Source organism: Musca autumnalis, unplaced genomic scaffold (assembly GCF_047663935.1).
Source record: "Musca autumnalis isolate F117 unplaced genomic scaffold, ASM4766393v1 scaffold_1, whole genome shotgun sequence".
Taxonomy (NCBI): Eukaryota; Metazoa; Arthropoda; class Insecta; order Diptera; family Muscidae; genus Musca; species Musca autumnalis.
This window is the reverse complement of record NW_027411644.1, coordinates 256720419-256740462: the sequence shown is the minus strand read 5'-3', so window position 1 is coordinate 256740462 and position 20044 is coordinate 256720419. Positions and strand designations below refer to the sequence as shown.

The following is a 20044-nucleotide window of genomic DNA, read 5'->3' as shown; positions in this document are numbered from 1 at the left end:
ATTTGGCTGGAGGATAAAACTACAAAAAGGATCTGTAAAGAAGGAAAACAGTTATAAAAGTAGCAACGGGCAAAATTTGAAATCTTGCAAATAAAATTTAAACAAGTAAGAAAAGCGTTAAGTTCAGCCCGGCCGAACTTTTTATACCCTCCACCACGAACTGTGTTGAAGTGAATGGGAACAATTAGTTTTATTTCGTTTATGAAAGTGCTAAAGTCTTCCTTTTATTGCAGGAGTAGTACATACATATGTCGCAACTGATAACACTCCCTTCAAAACAGTTAATATGGGGCGACATTTCTGTTCTTTCCAAAACATGGACCAATATTTACAATTTGAGCGAATTGAGCGAAATACATAAAACTGGCCAAAACCGACTAGACCTAAACCTGGTTATTCTGGATTTGGATAGTTAACAACATCGGGAGCGCCGTTCTATGGAGGCTGTTTAAAACGTTAACCTGTACCGATAAATTTCTGGAGGAAAGTTTCGTAACTCCAGCTAAGACTAAATACCAAATTCTAGTTATTCCCATTGAATATTGTGGCTAAAACTTACAAAATACCGATAATTGGGAGGGATCTTTCTATGGGAGGTATATAAAAACATGGAACAATACGGGCAATTTTCAGGTGGGAAGTTTTATACCACCAACGGAGATTAAATATTAAATTTTATCCATTTCGATGGCATATTGATGATACAACCTTAAAATACCGAAAGTACGCATCTATGGGGTTATTTGAAGAAAAGGGCTTATACTGATAACACTGTGCAACATTTTTAAGGTGATCTTGTGCAAACACTTCGAACTGAGGATTTTTTGAAAGCACAGACCCAAACGACAAGAAACCCTAGTTGGGTTTTGTTGTGTCAGATCCAGCTCGGATTTTATGGCCCCATCTAAACATGGCTAAATATTGATTTTTTAAAGAAATTCGGTGCTATATCTCTGAAACCAATGCGAATCTTCTTCTGACCTCTGAAGCAAATTTGTAGATAAGGACAAGAATACAATATTTGGAGAAATAATGAACTCGAAAAACTACATTTATTGCTTAAAATTTCAAAATATATGCAAAAAGTCCACAATTTTTATAAACTTCGCACCGTATTTCCAAAACCGTTAATTTTTTCTGAATATTTTCGTTTAGAAAAATATTCCCTGGAATGTAATACACAACTCTTCAGAACATGTCATTGTTGTAAAATGCCTCTACGCCGTTGTTTTCAGTACATTTTTCAACGACGATTTAATAAAAATGTCAATAATGTGGTGAAATCCGAAATTCGAGAATAAACTGTTGGTGTGAACTGTGTTTGAAATACGTGTTGTAAAAGATATGATGCAAAATACCGCTGAAACAACATGAAGTAAGCATTTTAGAGTTTCAGAATGTTCTAAAGAATTGTTGAGAACTTTATTTGGAAGGTTTTTGCAAAAGGTTACTTGGTTCAACTCCCAATAGTTTAGCCGATACTGACCAGAATTTCAGCAATTATGTAAAATTTTCTATATTTTATAGATTTTGATGCCCTAGATGGAGTTTTTCTTATGTGGTTTCTTCAAGAGATAAATTCTACTTGTTTAGTGCTACAATATTGCTAAAAACAGCAAGGCCAAATTCCTATTCGTTTCTAAGTTAAAGGCCTGTTAAATGCAAAAAAGTGAAGATTTAGCCCGGTTTAGATGAGGCCATAAAATCCGAACTGGATCTGAAAGGACAAATCCCAACTAGGGTTTTTGTAGTCTAAATATGTACTTTCAAAAAATCCATGCTAGAAGTTGTTTGCATTTTCAGTGTTGCATAGTGTAATTCTCTTCTGCAATATTTTATACACGCATGGCAATTTAAATACTAAATTTCAGTCATATCGGTGGTATGTTGGGGCCACAACTTTCAAAATACCGTAAATCGGAAGGTACGGTCTTATGGGGGTATTTGAGGACGTCGACCTAACCGGCACATTTCGGCTGGAATGTTTCATACCTCTATAAAAAACTTAATACCAAATATCAGCTATTTTGGTGGAGAACGAGCTATATGTAGAAAATCAGGAGGTGCCGTTCTATGGGGGCTATATGAAGACATGGACCTATACCGACAAATTTCAGGAGGAAAGTTTTATACCCACAACGAAGACTAAGTACCATCTTGCAGCCATTTCCGTGTTATAATGAGGCTAAAACCTTCAATATACCGAAAATTAGGATATACCTTTGTATGGGGGTACCCCCCCCAAACATGCACGTATAGCGACACATTTCTGAGGGAAATTTTTGTAGCCCGGAAAAAGACTAAATACCAAATTTCAGCCACTTCGGTGGAATAATGAGGCTAAAACCTTGAAAATACCGAAAATCGGGTGGTGCCTTTCTTTGGGAGCTATATGAAGACGTTGGCCTATACCGACTAATCTCAGGTGGAAATTTTTATACCCACAACGAAGACTATGTACCAAATTTTAGCCATTTCGGTGTTATAATGAGGCTAAACCCTTCAAAACACCGAAAATTGGGATGCACTGTTCCATGTGGTGTACATTAAAGAGAGGACCGATACAGGTAAATTTCTGGGAGAAAGTTTTGCATCCCAAAACAGGACGAAATGTCAAATTTCAGGCATTTTGATAGTATAGTGTAGGTAAAACTTTCAAAAATACCGAAAATTGGGAGATATCGTCCTATGGGACTAAATGAGGGCGTGTGACCTATATCGACAAATTTCATATGGAATGTTTTACACCCCAAGTGAAGACTAACAACCAAATTTCAGCCATTTCGGTGGAATATTAAGGCCACAACCTTCAAAATACCGATAATCGGGAGGTACCGTTCTATGGGGGCTATATGAAGGCGTGGACCTATACTTACTTACTTACATAGCTGGCCCATTACAGAACGTTTGTTCTATAGGCCGAACTAAGAAGACATCTCCATTCCTCTCTAATTGTTGCTTCGCACTCTGGAATACCGCGCCTTTTCATCTCATCATCCACTTGTTTGCGCCATCTATTCCTTGGCCTGCCAATTCTGCGTGCACCGCCAAGCGGTCCGTAATTATACGCCTTTTTAGCGGGTTCATCATCGCTCATTCTTATGATATGGCCTAGCCAACGCAATCGCTGCATCTCGATACGTTTAACAATATTGATGTCGTTTTATAGCAGATACAGCTCGTGGTTCATTCGACGTCGATATTCACCGTCAACGCAGATTGGTCCGTAGATCTTTCGAAGAATTTTTCTCTCAAACACACCAAGCACTGCCATGTCTGCTTGCGAAAGTACCCAGGCTTCGGAGCCATACATCAGCACGGGTAGTATCAGTGTTTTGTAGAGCGTTATTTTTGTTTGACGAGATGTGGCTTTGTTTTTAAACTGCTTACTTAAACCAAAGTAGCATCTGTTGGCCAATACAACTCTTCTTTTTATTTCACAACTGATGTCGTTTTTTGTGTTTACGGAGGTGCCGAGGTAGACGAAGTCTTTTACTACCTCAATATTATAGGAAGCAAATTCCACAGTCGGTCCGAGCTCAATGGACGCTTTGCGCGTCGACACCATCAACTTGGTCTTCTCGCCGTTTACCGCCAGAACCACTTTAGCAGATTATCCTTCGACCTTCATAAAGGTATCGGCTACTTCTTTAACTGATCGTCCCATGATGTCTATATCATCAGCATAAGCAAATAACATGTGGCAATTAGTGTAGATTGTGCCACTTCTTTTGACGTTTGCCTCTCGTATAACCTTTTCTAGCAGGATGTTGAAGAGATCACACGAAAGGCTGTCACCTTGCCTGAAACCTATTTTGGTACAAAACTCTTCGGAGAGGTTCTTTCCTATTTTAACTCAAGATCTTGTGTCAGTTAGAGTCATTGTACAAAGCCGAATGAGCTTTGCGGGGATACCAAATTCAGACATGACTTGGAATACCTTTGAACGTAGCGGGCTGTCGAAGGTTGCTTTATAATCGACAAAAAGGTGGTAGGTGTCGATCTGCATCTCTTGGGTCTTCTCCAGGATTTGCCACAGGGTAAATATCTGATCAATGGTGGACTTGCCAGGTCTAAAGCCCCATTGATATGGTCCAATTATTTCGTTGACCTTGGGCTTTAGTCGTTCGCACAATATCCCTGACACTATCTTGTAGGCGATAGGGAGAAGACTTATGCCCCTATAGTTGGAGGATAAAGTCTTATCTCCTTTCTCATGGACACAGCATGCTTAGGTTCCAATCGTCGGGTACGCGTTCTTCCTGCCAGATGAAGCTAACTAGCTGATGCATACACCTTATCAGCGTGTCGCCTCCGGTTTTAAACAGCTCGGCTGGTAGGCCATCAGCTCCTGCTGCCTTATTATTCTTCAGCCGGTTTATTACTGTCTTTACCTCATCTTGGCCGGGTGGTATACATTCAATACCATCCTCTGGGATTGGATCTGTGGTATCTTCGTCGACTTCGCTACTATTGGATACCAACAGTTTGGAAACATGCTCTTTCCATATCCTTAGCACACTATCTGTATCAGTTACCAGATTACCTTGCTGGTATCTACAGGAGGATGTGCCAGTTCCAAAGCCATCAGTTTGATGTTTCACTCTTTGGTAGAATTTTCGGACTTCATTCTGCCTCCTGTACATCTCGATTTGTTCACACTCCCGCTTTTCCATCTCTCCTGCGGAAAAGACGTTTCTCCTTTCTCTTTTTCTCCCGATACCTCTCTCGTGCGCTACGCGTTGCTACTGATTGTAAAGTAGCCCTATATGACGCATTTTTCTCTTCGGTAGCAGCACGACACTCCTGATCATATCATGGACTCCTTGGTGGAGGTCTCTTGTATCTAAGTACTGATTTTGCGGCTGTTTGCATGGAGTGGGCAATGTTTTGCCATTGTCCTGATATGTTATCGGGACGAGGAGTGCTTTGATTAAGCAGTGGGGCCAGTTGAGTGGAATATGCTGTGGCTATCTGTTGTGATTGCAGCTTACCGATGTCCAACTTCCGTGTTGTGTCTGTTCGCACTTTGTTTGCTACTTTTAATCTGGTACGTACATTTGCTGCAACAAGGTAGTGGTCCGAGTCTATGATTGCACCTCGGAACGATCGTACATCCAACACGCTTGATGCATGTCTTCCATCTATTACAACGTGATCAATTTGATTTCTTGTTCTTTGATCTGGCGACAGCCAGGTGCCCTTATGAATATCGAGATGCTTAAATCTGGTACTGCTAACTACCATGTTTCTTGCAGCTGCAAAGTCTATCAGTCTCATACCATTGTCAGATGTTTCACTGTGGAGAATGTATTTCCCGACTGTTGGGCCAAAGATATTCTCCTTTCCAATTTTGGCATTAAAATCGCCTAGTATAATTTTAATGTCATGGGCAGGGCAACGGTCATAAGTTTCTTCTAAGCGCTCGTAAAATATATCCTTGGTCTGTTCGTTCTTGTCTTCAGTGGGAGCATGAGCGCAAATAAAGCTGATGTTGAAGAATTTTGGTTTTAATCGAATTGCAGCGAGTCTTTCATTCACTGGGGTAAAGTTGGAGACCAGATGTTTTAACCTCCGACCAACTACAAATCCGCAACCAAACTCATGCTTTGTGTCATGGCAGCTATAATACAGTGCGTCACCTTTAGGTGTTGTTGTGACGCCTTTTCCGTTCCATCGTATTTCCTGTATGTCGGTAATGTCGGCCTTGAACTTTTTAAGTACATCTGCCAATGCGTAAACTGCACCTTCTCTATAAAGTGTGCGAGCATTTCAGGTGAAGATTTGCAGATCATGGTCCTTACACGTTTGCGGGGTTCGTCAACTTTAGGGGGGTTTGTTTTTCATTTCTTTCGTTTTTTCATAGTAGGTTGTTTGTTTCTAGGGGAGGGTTACTAACCCGACGCCCAAACCCAAGTTTTAAACGTTCTTATGGGTGAACGCGCGGCACATGTTAGCTCACTACCTTTAACGGGTGTTAAAGGCAGTTCTCCAGGTGACACCACCGGGAGTGAATAGAACCCCCCCGCAAAATTGTTTTTAACCTCCATTTTTTTCCGAATTATACAAGATATGAAGTTTTTAAGTTTTATTATATTTTTCTTTATGTGTTTGGAGTTAGTCATTCATTTGCATTCAAATCCAATTTGTATAAGAATTATGCAAGGAAAACAAAATAAATCAAAAATTGAAGTAAAAAATTTGGCTCAATTGAATAGAACCCCCTTTTAAATCTTGAGAATTCAGAAAGATTGTATTAGAATAACGATGCATATTCACTCTATATTGAAAACGAAGAACTTTCAGTAATATTCAGTAAAATTATATCCCTCCTTATTAAGGATACACCCACATATGCTGCTTTGGCAAGGATTCTTTAAATAATCAGGTGTATTGCCTAACAAAGCTTGCTTTTTTCTTTCAACAACTTTATTTTTGGAAGCGTACTGTCTCTTTTAGTCGTATATTTTACGCATAAGTCATTCCCATACATTTTAGAGAATATTTACCACTGTAAATATGACGTCCCCTCAAGGATATTCGCATTTCTTTTCAAAAATTTAAGTTTTGATGACTCGAAGTGTACAATAGTTTATAAAATCGTGATGAAATTACCACTCGAGATATCCGATGTTATTGCTATTGAGTTGCGAGATTGCAGAATAAATAATTTACCATTGGTGTTAACTTCAGTATACCGTTCTCAAAAATGCAAGTTTGATATATTTGTGAGGAAGGTGGAGACGATATTACAAGATATAGACAAAGGATTTCTGGTATTTGTCGGGGACATTAATATTGATTTATTTGTGAAAACAAGGCAACAACAATTTATGGTTGAACTCTTTAGTGAATATAATATGCAGTCTTGCCACAGCCATATTACTCGTCCCAGTTCCAGTAAGTGCATAGATTGGATTTTTAGTAATCTGGTCGACAAGATTGTAGTCCACACTATTGAGAATTGTTTTTCGGATCACAACATATTAAGCTGCTTCGTAAGCATGGACCAGTTGGAAGACAATCCAGTGGGAAATATACAAAAGTTAAATTACCCAAAGTTTACAAATTTCTTGGATCAACATATTGATTCATTAAGCGAAGTATGCGATTCTTCTGAACTATGTGAAAAGTTCGTTGCATTGCTGCAATCAGCGATATCTCACAGCAATGAGACAAAGGAAGAGACTGCTGACAGACGGAGAAATATTGCCCCATGGTTAACTGATGAGATGATTGCATTAATAAATTATAAAAAGAAGTTGCTTGCTTTGAGGCGCAAAAATAGAAATGACGAGTATATCTGCAAGAGGCTAAAGAGGATAAGCAATGTAATTAAAATATGTAATAAGAATTTAAGAGACGAGTATTACAAAAACAGTATTAAAAATTGTAACGGTGATGTGAGAAAGGTCTGGCAGTTTTTAAACCATGAAATGGGAAGATCGAAGAAACCTTTGGAAGAATTAATTGATGTGGATGGCAATGAGGTTTCCCTAGATGTTGATAAAGCTAATAAACTTAATAATTATATCCATGATTCAGTTATTGAACTGAGAAATAACATCCAACAAAACCAGGATGATGATATTAATTTATTTGGTACCTTAATTATGGAGAGCGGTCAATTTAGTCTTGCAGAGGTGTCTAAGAACAAAGTGCTAATGGAACTTAACAAACTGGATCAGAAAAAAAGTAGTGGTTCGGATAATATAAAGCCAAGAATGCTTTTAGTACGAGAATCTATAGTTGCCGATACACTGGTTAAAATCTTCAACACAATGATAATAAATGGCACATATCCCGATGTTCTGAAGATTCATAAGGTTATACCAGTACCCAAGAAGCCTAGATCTAGAGCTGTAAATGAATTCAGGCCTGTTGCTGTTTTATCTGTCCTTGATAAAATATTTGAGAAAATAATTTCTGATCAAATAACACCCTATCTGGAAGAGAGAAAGATTATATTCTCAGAACAGTTTGGATTTAAGAAGGCTTCTGGAACGGATGAAACAGTTTTCAATATAATGGAATATATTTGCAAAGGGATTGATTCTGGGTATAAGGGTGTAGCTGGAGTATTTTTCGACTTCACAAAAGCGTTTGATCTCGTCGACCACAATATCCTATTGAAGAAATTGGAATACATTGGATTTAGGCAGAATACCTTGTTATTTTTTAAAAACTTTCTGAGCAATCGTTTTCAGTATGTGAAAGTTGGCAATGAGGAGAGTCTATGGTTACCTGTACACCACGGCGTTCCGCAAGGAAGTGTGTTGGGGCCATTGTTATTCAAAATTTTTATTAATGATTTAAAAAACATGCCATTTTATGGGAAACTGGTAATGTACGCTGACGATGTAAGTTTGTTTTATAAATTCAAAGATGAGAAGGTGTTAAAGACACAAATTGAATATGATTCAGCATTATTAGCGGAATATGCTAGAATTAATAAATTGGTTTTAAACACATCTAAAACTAAATTTTTGAGATTTAAACCACATCATGGAGAGGAAGTTATGACGGTGCTAATAAATGGAATTCCAGTCGAAGAATCCGCATCGGTAACGTACCTTGGTCTTACAATGTGTAACAATATGTTATGGAATTCTCATATCGACATGATTAAATCAAAAATTTCCTCAGGTATTGGTATTCTCCATAAATTTAGATACCTTTTGAGTAAAGAAAGTAAGTTGATGATTTACCAGTCACTGATACATTCACATTTGACTTACTTGCCTGGAATTTATGCCTGTAAGAATAATAGCCACTTAAAGGAATTACAGCGTGCACAAAATAAGGCATTAAAAATTGCATTGAACTTGCCAAAGAGATTCTCAACATCAAGGCTTTATAAAGAGAAGGTTAAAACTGTTTTGCCGATACGTGGTCTATATTATCAGCATATTATGAGATTTGTATTTAAATCTATTAATGCTAACGATTCTGGCCCATTAATTTTCACAAGTAATTTTGGTAGAACTGCGAGAAACACGCGTCAGTCGGAGCAGTTGCAAATCGCGAGATGCCGTTTTGAGCTTACAAAGCAAAGAATTGGTTTTGTTGGACCAAGAGAATTTAACAAATTACCTGCTGTACTACGTAATAGTACAAAAATATCCACTTTTAAACAAAAATTAAAAGAATACTTAATAAGTAATATTGATACACTTCTAACGTAGAGTTGTATAAAATGTACTGAAAAATTAAATGGTTAAAAAGTTGTATAATTTGGTTGTCAGTTTATAGCCCCTATAAAGCCTAATGGCGCTGGGGCCATTTAAAGAATTGTAATGAAGAACAAAATGAATAAATAAATAATAATAATAAAAAAAAAAAAAAAAAAACTGATATTAGTCATTATACAACAGACCGCCGAATTTTCCGATTCTGTCGAATATTTACTATGATCATCCTTATTAGTCGAAGTCTGTGCATAATTAACACAGTCTTCAGTCGAATGTCAGGTTATGAAGCGTAACATTAACAAAATGCATGTATGTTTGAGTCAGGCATTTCACGACAATTTTAGTTTGGCAAGGTAAGGCGAAGAATCCTCACTTAGTAAAATGTGAATTCAGTTAGTTTGGTACAGAATTTTATATTTTATATTTGTAAGAGCACAATTTCTGTCTTAATTTTGCAGCCCCGACTTTGAGGATGAATGTCCAATAACAAGGATATCATGAGATCTATCCATTGTCGTACATTTTGACTCAAATACTTATAAATTGTGATCAATTTTGTACCTATTTAACAAAACCGGTTTAAACCGTTTAACTGGTTTTGAAAATTTTTGAAAACCAAAAACAGGTTTTTGTGAAATATAAAAATTTCGGTTAACCGAAAACTGTTTTGTATGAAAAAACCGGTTTTTAGGACACCTTAACCGATATGGCTTATCTTCGAACTTATACTAAGTTTGGACGAAATATTACGAAGGCCTAATTTTGGACCGAATCGGCAGATCCGTTCAAGAGTTATCTTGCGCCTCAACCACTACATACGGTTTCATAGGGATTTTTTGAAACTTTCAGGCTATTTGCTCCTAATGAAACTTGTACCTACATAATGGGGACAACGAATACAAGTTGCTACAACAAAAACCAAAGCGATTCGACAACAGGTCCTAAACTGAACTTCTCCGAAGTTTTGGAAGGAGTGGACCGATTGAGTGCATATTGGAACCTCATCTAAGTCTGGTAGAAATTTCACTATGTGCAAAGTATGGACCAAATCGGTAATTCCCTTCAAGAGTTGTGGGGGAGGTACCGGAAAGAGTGGACCGATATAACCCATCTTCGAACTTAAACTAACCCCCAGTTTTTGTAAAAAATTTTATTCTTCTCACACGAATTGTCAAATTTTGTAGATCGATTTACTCGTTTTAGCGCAAATGTAGAGCGCTGATTTTTAAATGAGGAATTCTTAACGATATATGGAACGGGTATACGAAAAATTAGATGTGTATGTCTTCTGGGGGCTGAGCTATGGATGCCTAAATTATTACGAATATAGACGAACGAACAAAAATAAGTTACAAAAACAGGGGGTAAGTTTGGACAAAATATTACGAAAGCCAAATTTTGGAGCGAATCGGTTCATCCGGTCGAGAGTTATCGTGCGCTCCAGCCAGCCAGACAGACGGACGGACATGGCTAAATCGACTCCAAATTGTCTGAAACGGATTTCGTCCAAACATACTTGGTTATATACCCTCGTTAGCATAAATGCTGAGGTTATAAAATGGTAATCCTTCGAATTCCACTACCTAATAGGACTTAATTTTTATACCCTAAGCCTTTAGGCTAAAGAGGGTATTTACACTTTGATACGATCAAAATAATGGTTTTAGACCCCAATTATGTTTGTACGATATCCGTTTCAGACAATTTTGAGTCGATCTAGCAATGTCCGTCCGTCTGTCTGTCTGGCTGCGCACGATAACTCTCGAACGGATCAATCGATTCGGTTCAAATTTCGGGTATCGAAATATTTTGTCCAGATTTGATTTAAGTTCGAAGATGGGCCATATCGGTCCACTCCTTCAGGTACCTCCCCCACAAAAGTTCAAAAATGTTCAGAAAAATTGTCCGCACTATAACTCTTGAAGGGAGTAACCGAATTAGTCCATACTTTGCACATGGTGATATTTCTACCAGACATAGATGAGGTTCCAATATGGACCCTATTGGTCCACTCTTTCGGGTACCTCTCACACAAAATTTTGCTTAAGTGCAGTTTAGTCCTGCTCCCGAATCGCTTTGATTTTTGTTGCAGCCACTTGTATTCGCTACCCCCATTACGACGATATAATATTTTTAGGAGCAAGTCCATACTTCCTCTGAAATCAGCCCGAAAACTGCAAACAACCCATATAATACCATGTGTCGTAGTTGGAGCGCACGATAACTCTGGAACGGATCAACATATTTGGTTCAAAATTTGGGTCTTTCAATATTTTGTCTAAACTTAGTTTAAATTCGAGATAGACCATATCGGTCAACTCCTTTCGGTACCTCCCCCACAAAGGTTCAAAATTTTTCGCCAAGATTGTGGGCATGATAACTCTAGGAGGGTGTAACCGAATTGAGCCAAACTTTGCTATTGGTAATACTACTTTCAGGCATAGATCGGGTTCTAATATGGACTATATCGGTCCACTCATTTGGGTACCTCCAACACAAAATTTGGAAAAAGTATAGTTTAACAACTCCTCTCTGATCTTATTAATTTGTGATGCAGCAGGTTGCACTTGCGGTCCCTGTTACGACGTTGTAATTTTTTTCGTGGCAAGTCCATACTTCCTGAGAAAATCCTACTGGCATCACCTAAACTGGCTAATGTGTAAAATAACCCTTTAAGAGAGAAATCGATTTAGCTCAAACTTTGTAAATTGAAAAGTAAAATTGTAATATATTTAAATTCAGAAAATTAAGTACAACATTTTTAATTATATAGTCTTAAGGAAAATATCCATAGACTAATAAAGAAAAAAATTATTTCCTACAGATTTGTATTAGGTCCAAATATGTACTACATCGGATCACTCCTACAGGTACACTCTACCCAAAGTTTGGAAAAAATGCACTCGTCTTGGATCATTCTGAATTTTGTTGCACCCTTTCCATTTTTTCCAACAGCTAAAAAACCTACAGAAGTATTGTGTTAACTTTTTTTCTTCGGTACGTGGCTGAGGGTATATCTCTGTCGGCTAAGCTGACTGATACTTTCTTACTTGTTTTTTAATTTATCGAAGTTTAATACAAAAATTTAAGAAAAATTGATTTTAAATATTAAATCGTGAAAATTGGATACAAGACCAATGTGCATTTTTTTCTATTTTTTATTAGATAGCTGATAAAACAACATAAATACAAAAAAAAAGATTTTTTCTATTTGCATATAGTTTTTACAGGATTCGAGTTTTTCAAGGCGCGATATCTCTGGAACCCTTAGTCAAAAAAATCTGAACATATACTGAAATGTTTTGCTGATGAGCAGCATCACCACAAAAAAAATAAAGGAAATCATAAACCTCATTTTGAAAAATTGTCCGATTTCACTCACAAATCCCCATATGTATTAAGAAGGAAATGCCTTTATCTTTAAAAAAATATTTACATCAATTTTGTAGTGAAAACTTTCCACTTTTAACTATCCAACGTTAATGATTGGTAATTTTCCCCTCAAGGACCATGGGAAATGAATCACTAGTAATAACGGGAACATAATAAACAAATGAATTAACAATTAACGTCAAGAACAATTAAAATTGAATTTGTTTATGATGCATTTCATTGAATTTTATTGAAAAGGGGAGATCCATACTAGGATACAAACAAAAAACCCCACCAACAACTAAATTAAAATACTATTGAATTAAAATCTCTACAAAATCGCGTAGATTTCATTTATGTTTTTTGTTTTCTATTTATTTTGTTTGCTATTGGTCGGTATTTCTTTTGTTCCGTCTGTCTGTTTTGCATCATTAATTGTAAAACAACAGCATCATTGGCTGGGTTGGGGGGAAAATAAAAGATATGCAATAGAAGAAGATACGTGAAAGACACTGCAGTTGGGAAGAACAAGATCAGAGAAAAAGAAAAGTTCGAAAATTCATTGTAAAGATTTTTTACACAAAATCTGTTCGAAAAGATTCAGTCTTCTCTGAGATATCGAGGCATTCACACGAATTGAAATAGAAATTAGAAAAGAAAAAAACTAACGTTAAATTTGCATTCGCAGAAGTTGGAATAAAAATTAAATTGAATTGCATGTTATGTTGAATACAAAGTGCAAAACAATGAACTTGAAATAAAATTAAATAGATTTTTCAATAAAAATCATTACACATACCAAGTGATTTTTGCATAAGAAAAATTTTGTTAAAATAGTTTTTTGTGCGTTAAAAAAATCCAAAAAATTTACATAACTTGCCTAAGCGGTTTCTCGAAGCTTTAGTGAATTTTTGTTTCGATTGCCTATAATTCACCTTAAAGTTATATAATCGCCTAAATTTCGTCTACATTTAAAGTTCTTCGGGTCCTTAAAGGACTGACAATGGATTCGGATAAAGTGGTGCGCGCCATGGCGCGTTGGTGGCAGGTAAATTTGGCATTATCAATATTTTTTCTGTTATTTTCAATTTTTCTTGTGTTACGCTTTAATGGTTAAATTGACGTTATATTGTGGTCCAATGCTTACCCAGCCCCCAAAACACTCCTACATCGCTACGTGGTTGGCAAACACACCCCCTTTTCTGTTAAGATTTATGAACCGTCGTTTTTGTTGCTTATAATTAAAAATTTTTGTTTATTTGCGAAGATTCTCTTTGCAATATTAGAAATATTTTCGAAAATTACATATCAACAGTTGTGGTTATAAACGGAATATTGTGGTACAATATCAACATGTTTGCGTATTTCCTTTGTTTATTTTGACGAAAACATTATGTTTTTCAAGTGTTGACTGGTTAGCTAAAAGATTCTTCTTCAATATTTTAAAACTAAATTACGCGATTTTATAAAAAAAATCGAGAAACAAAGAAAACAAATATTTAGTCACATTTTCTCGGATTGGTATTTAGACTCACTAATTTCAAGTATTTTAAGGAAGTGGGAGTTTAAGGCCGATAATAATCCTGCAATTTAAAAAAAATCATTACTGAGGAATTCACAAAGTTGACAAATTACGAAGTGAGTAGCTTAAGGGGAACTACCACCATTTGAAATTCAGATATTTTAATTGTAAATCAGAAATTCTATTTAAAATTCAGATATTTTATTTGTAATCCAATATTCCATTTGAAGTTCAGATATTTTATTTGTAATTCAGATATTCCATTTGAAATTCAGATATTTTATTTGTAATTCAGATATTTCAGAAATTACATTTGATATTCAGAATATTTCATTTGAAATTCAGAACCTTCAATAATTTTATCAGAAAATAATCAATTTATGAAATGTAATTTAAATATGATGTGGTTTATTTACATCACCAGAGAAACTGCAAGAAGCTACTGCTTTATACTACGATAAAATTTTTCCTTTATGTTATCGAAAAAATAGTAAAAATTAGTAAATTCTTGCAGTACTGTAATAGACCAAAGGTCAGCTGTTTCCAAAAATGTATGAACAATTTGTTTGTTCCTTTTGATATCTATATAATTTTAACGTAGTAAAAAATAGTAGCTTCTTGTAGGTTCTGGAACAGACCAAATCTAAAATATTTTATGTTGTGAAAATTTCTTGGTCAAAAACGTAAACCTTTTTATTTGTTTACACGAACAGCTGATTAAAAGTCATCTGGCCGCACTTGCAAATTTTTACGGGACAAATTTTACCTCTTTTACTGAACAATTTTGTTTTTTGGGTTACCGTACAGACCTAATGTGTATGCAAACTTACTATTTTTGTTTCTTCAATTTTAATCACAAAATAACTTGCTCCGCTACGCCTCAGACATAAATATTTAAATAAAACACAAGTTACAGAGTGTAAACAGAGTAAAACATTTTGCTCGCAAGAATATGGAACGAATAAAAATTTTCCGAAAACAAGCACTGGAAAATGTGCACAGTTTTTATACGAAATCTTATAGAAAACAGTTAAATTTCTAAAGGAAATTTAGAGAAATCGGTAAATTTTCTAATCAAACGTCAGTAAAACTCGGAAAAAATCTGAAATCAGAGCCTTCGGAAAATAATTTCTAGCTGGGATGTGATACCCTACTAGAGCTAGCAAAAAATCATCGATATTATCGGATTAAAAACACTTAATCTAACATCTATTAAAATGAATAGAAACAAGTGAGCAAAGGCTATAGTCGGAACGGGGCCGACCATGCGATAACCTACACCACTACCCCTGTGCATAAGCTTTTCACTGATAAACATTTCTTTTAGGGAATATATTCCGACTACCACCAATATGCCTCTTTCTCTCTGGGACCCCCATAAGCAACCAACATTTCGTGACCATTTGATCAAAATTGCGACCTGTAGCGTGATTGTACAAAATGGAAGAATTGGATGCATTACCAACTATTGACAAGCTTTGCCGTTGGAATACCCCTACTAGAAGCCGATATATTGACAAAGAATAAAACTTTCAATTTGTCTCCACCTGAGTTTTTCTCCATTCCGACCTAAATATTATGCGACTATCACCAACATTTACAGGCTTCTTCATCTGTGGGGCATCATCAACCCCCAAAACTTCGTGACTATCCGATCAAAATTTCAACCTGTAGCGTGATAACAAAAAATGGAAAAATTGGATATATTATTGACTTTTGCGATATCTCGGTTGTTTGCCCACTTACGCCAGCATATTTTGCATCAATATAAAGATTGTTTCTTCTTCCATTGACGGCCCTTCCTTTTGGAATACTCCTGCCAGAAGCGGCGATATTAGCATAAGACAAAAATGTTGACTTTTCTCCACATAAGCTTTTTGCTTATTCCGACTCCTAAATATTATCTGACCATCACTAAACTTAATAGGCTTCTTCCTCTATTGGACCTCCATAAATCCCCAAAATTTCGTGACGATCCGATCAAAATTGCGACCTGTAGCGCGATTTCGAAAAAAATTTAAAAATGGGATGTATTACCGACTTTTGCTATATCTCCGTTATTTGGCCACCTACGCCAAACTACTTTGCATCTATGTAAAGGCGAGATATTATTCTTTCATAGTCAGGCTTTGCTTCCCCAACCAAAGCTGTGACGATCCGATCAAAATTGCGACCTGTAGCGTGATTACACGGTTTAGATGGACAGACGGACAGACACCCTACACCACATAGTGGTTTGGTTGCCTGATGACTGACAAAAATGAACGGCCGCACTGGAAGCAACCGATTATTTGAGCAAAACTGACAGTCAAAACTGATCGTGTGTACCACTTAATATTCGGAATATCGATAGTTTCCCAGCTCTATATTGAGGTGGTGTTAGAAATACCTACTATAAGGCTATAAAAAACACAAAATGGTACTAAATTTGGTATTGGCGAAAAGTACTAAAGTGCAATAAATTTGGTACTGGGCTAAGGAAAAGAAATGCTATTCCGATTTATTATTTATTTCAGGTTCACCGTTAGAGGTGGTCGTACAATAAGTGTACTAGAAGTATTAAATGATACTAAATATTGAAGCACTGGTATTATGTGAACCGACAAATGAAATTTGTTATAAGGATCACTGTAGAGATTGGATCAAAATGTTTATGAAAATCTGTGTTTGAAATGTTTCTACCTGAACAAGTATAGCTAAAACTGTTAAATTTGAGTTAAGGTCCTGTATTTTAAAAAATTGTACTGAATAGTGTGCTATATGTTTTTTGTTAACGCGAATGCGGTTTTTAATAATGAACTGAAATCAAAAATGTCAAACATATCTTTTCAACAAAATTGTTTTTTATTCTCAACGTTTTTGTTAGTTCATTGAAAACGTAGAAACAAATCTCAAAAAAATTAACTGTGACTTTTTTTGAATAACACTTTGTGTCATTCGTTGAGTCATGGTTTATAAGCCATATTCTGACACCACAGCGTGAAAGAAGACCAAAAATAAAAAGACACGTGTCCCGGCGTTTTTTCCTATCACTTCAACTTTTGCGGTTATGGGCCCCAAAGAACTGTGACCTTGATGTCAAAAAGGGATCATTTTGTCAGGAACATATTTTCTAAACCGCTAAGAACTTGGGTTTACTCGAAAAAGCAAAGTTGTAGCCCTCTTCCTAAAGAATAATAATCGCGAACACATAAAGTCCAATGAACCTCATCTTCAAGGTCAAATTTCCATTATATTTTTTTCTCGGATTTTAATATCCAGATAACAAACCGATCAAAATTGAAGCAAACAACTAACTAAAAAAATTTTCCTTAGATCTCAATAAACAACTTTCTACAACAAACGAACTCTGTAGAAACGGTTCTTAATGGCAACGGTTCAAAATAGCAAAACAAATGCGATTTTTATCCTCTCTTCTTGGTTTCCGCTCCATAGATACTAAACCGTTCAAAATTCAAGAAAGCAACCACAATAATGTAGCAAATACTTTCTGGAACATTCGAAATGTCTATGAACGGTTCTTAAAGTTGACAATGGCTAAGACCTTATGCAAATATTCGATTTTTGTACTTTTTATACCCTCCACCTAGTATGGAGGGTATGCTTGTTTTTCTGTTTGTAACACATCGAACTAATTAATTGCGACCATATAAAGTATATATATTCTTGATCAGTATAAAATTCTAAGACCATCTAGCTATGTCCGTCTGTACGTCTGTTGTAATCACTCTAGCGTTCGCAATAATTAAGCTAGAGCGCTATATTTTTGCACCCGATTGTATTTTTTCCATAGGCAGGTCAAGTTCGAAGATGGGCTATATCGGACCACTTTTTGGTATAGCCCCCATATAACGGTACCTACCTCCCGATTTTCGGTATTTTGCATCAATATAAAGACGATTTTATCTAAATTTGTTGACCAAACTACCTGTAATTTTACGTCTGGGGTTCCCAGTGGTCACAAAATATCTCCACTAAACACCGTCAACATAGGTCCATGTTTTGGTATAGCCCCCATATAACGGTACCTCCTGGTTTCGGTATTTAAAAGATTTTAGGTACATCTTTTTTACCAAACTACCTGTAATTTGACAGTTGAGGTTCCTAGTAATCACAAAACATCTCCACTTAAAACTGTCAACATAGGTCCATGTTTTGGTGTAGCCCCATATAACGGTACATCTCAATTTTTGGTATTTTGAGGATTTTAGCTAAAAATGTTCACCAAACTACCTGTAATTTCACTTTTTGGGTTCCCAGTGGTCACAAAATATCTCCACTAAAAACCGTCCACATAGGTCCATGTTTTGGTATAGCCCCCATATAACGGTACCTCACGATTTTCGGTATTTTGTGGATTTTAGCTACATTTTATGACCGAACTACCTGTAATTTCACGTTTGGGGTTCCCAGTGGTCACAAAATATCTCCACCAAAAACCGTCAACATACGTCCATGTTTTGGTATAGCCCCCATATAACGGTACCTCCAGATTTTTGGTATTTTGAGGATTTTAGCTAAAAATTTTCACCGAACACCCTGTAATTTGACAGTTGAGGTTCCTAGTGATAATAAAATATCACCTTCAAAAGCTGTGAACAGAGGTCTACGTTTTGGAATATTCCCCATATAACGTTACCTCCCGATTTTCGGTATTTTGAGGACTGTAATTTGCCGTTTGTGGTTCCCAGTGGTCACAAAATATATCCACCTAAAACTGTCAGCATAGGTCCATGTTTTTGTATAGCCACCCCTCCTGTTTAAATTGTCAACGTAGGTCCATGTTTTGGTATAGCCCCCATAAAACGGTGTCTACCGATTTTCGGTATTTTGTGGATTTTAGCTACATTTTATGACCGAACTAGCTGTTATTTCACATTTGGGGTTCCCAGTGGTCACAAAATATCTCCACTAAAAACCGTCAACATACGTCCATGTTTTGGTATAGCCCCCATATAACGGTACCTCCAGATTTTTGGTATTTTGAGGATTTCAGCTAAAATGTTTGACCGAACTACCTGTAATTTGACAGTTGAGGTTCCTAGCAATCACAAAATATCTTAACCAAAAACTGTCAATATAGGTCCATGTTTTGGTATAGCCCCCATGGAACGGTACTATTTGTAACGGAACTATTTGTAAGTCGACATTTGAGGTTCCCAGTGGTCACACAACATCTCCACCAACAACTGTCAGCATATGTCCATGTTTTTGTATAGCCACCCCCCTTTTTAAATTGTCAACGTAGGTCCATGTTTTGGTATAGCCCCCATATATAGCGGTGCCTCCCACTGTCGGTATTTTTGACCCAACTATCTGTAATTCGATAAACTGTCCACATAGATACATGTGTTGGTAGAGCCCCCATATAACGTTATCTCCCGATATTCGGTTTTTTGGATTTTAGCTACAATTTTTGAACCAAGTATCTGCAATTGGACATTTGAGTTTCCCAGTGGTCACAAAACTTCTCCACCAAAAACATAGGTCCATACTTTGATTTAGCCCCATATAAGGTTTTCGTCCGATTGAATATTTTTTTATGATTTTTGTACCTTATTTAGGTATAAGTTGTCACGGAATATCTCCTCCTAAAATTGTGGACAGGAAAGACAATAATTATTCCGTTTTACGTCAGAATATTTTATGGTGGAGGGTGTAAAAATTCCGGCCCGGCCGAACTTAACAGGTTTTTGCTTGTTTCTCTTATTCTGGTCCACAGATACCCAAACGCCCAAAAGTTAAGGTTATTTAAATGAGATAAAATATCTATTAAAATAGGCATTTTTCAATGTTCATCAAATTTTCAGTGTACACAATTTTCATATTAAATATTGTTTATTTGTATATTATCCTTTTCCGCATATGAATTAGCGGGTATTAGCTGGAAAATTATAGACTAATAAAACGATGGAAGGGTCAAAAACTTTATAATTTTTTTCACAATCATTTTTAAGTA

The 20044-nt window shown here is 36.3% G+C and overlaps 1 protein-coding gene across 2 annotated transcripts in view; it reads left to right on the top strand.

Annotated features, from left to right (window-relative positions):
- LOC141389415 (facilitated trehalose transporter Tret1-2 homolog) overlaps positions 1-20044 on the top strand; it is a 67924-nt gene that overhangs the window by 26140 nt on the left and 21740 nt on the right. Inside the window, exon 1 of one of the 2 annotated variants that reach the window (XM_073960869.1) lies at positions 12994-13611. The exons of the other annotated variant lie outside the window; for it this stretch is intronic. Coding sequence (XP_073816970.1) covers positions 13567-13611 — 45 coding nt within the window. The 5' untranslated portion in view covers positions 12994-13566. Of the gene's footprint in view, positions 1-12993; positions 13612-20044 lie in introns of those variants that run through there. 2 annotated transcript variants of the gene reach the window in all.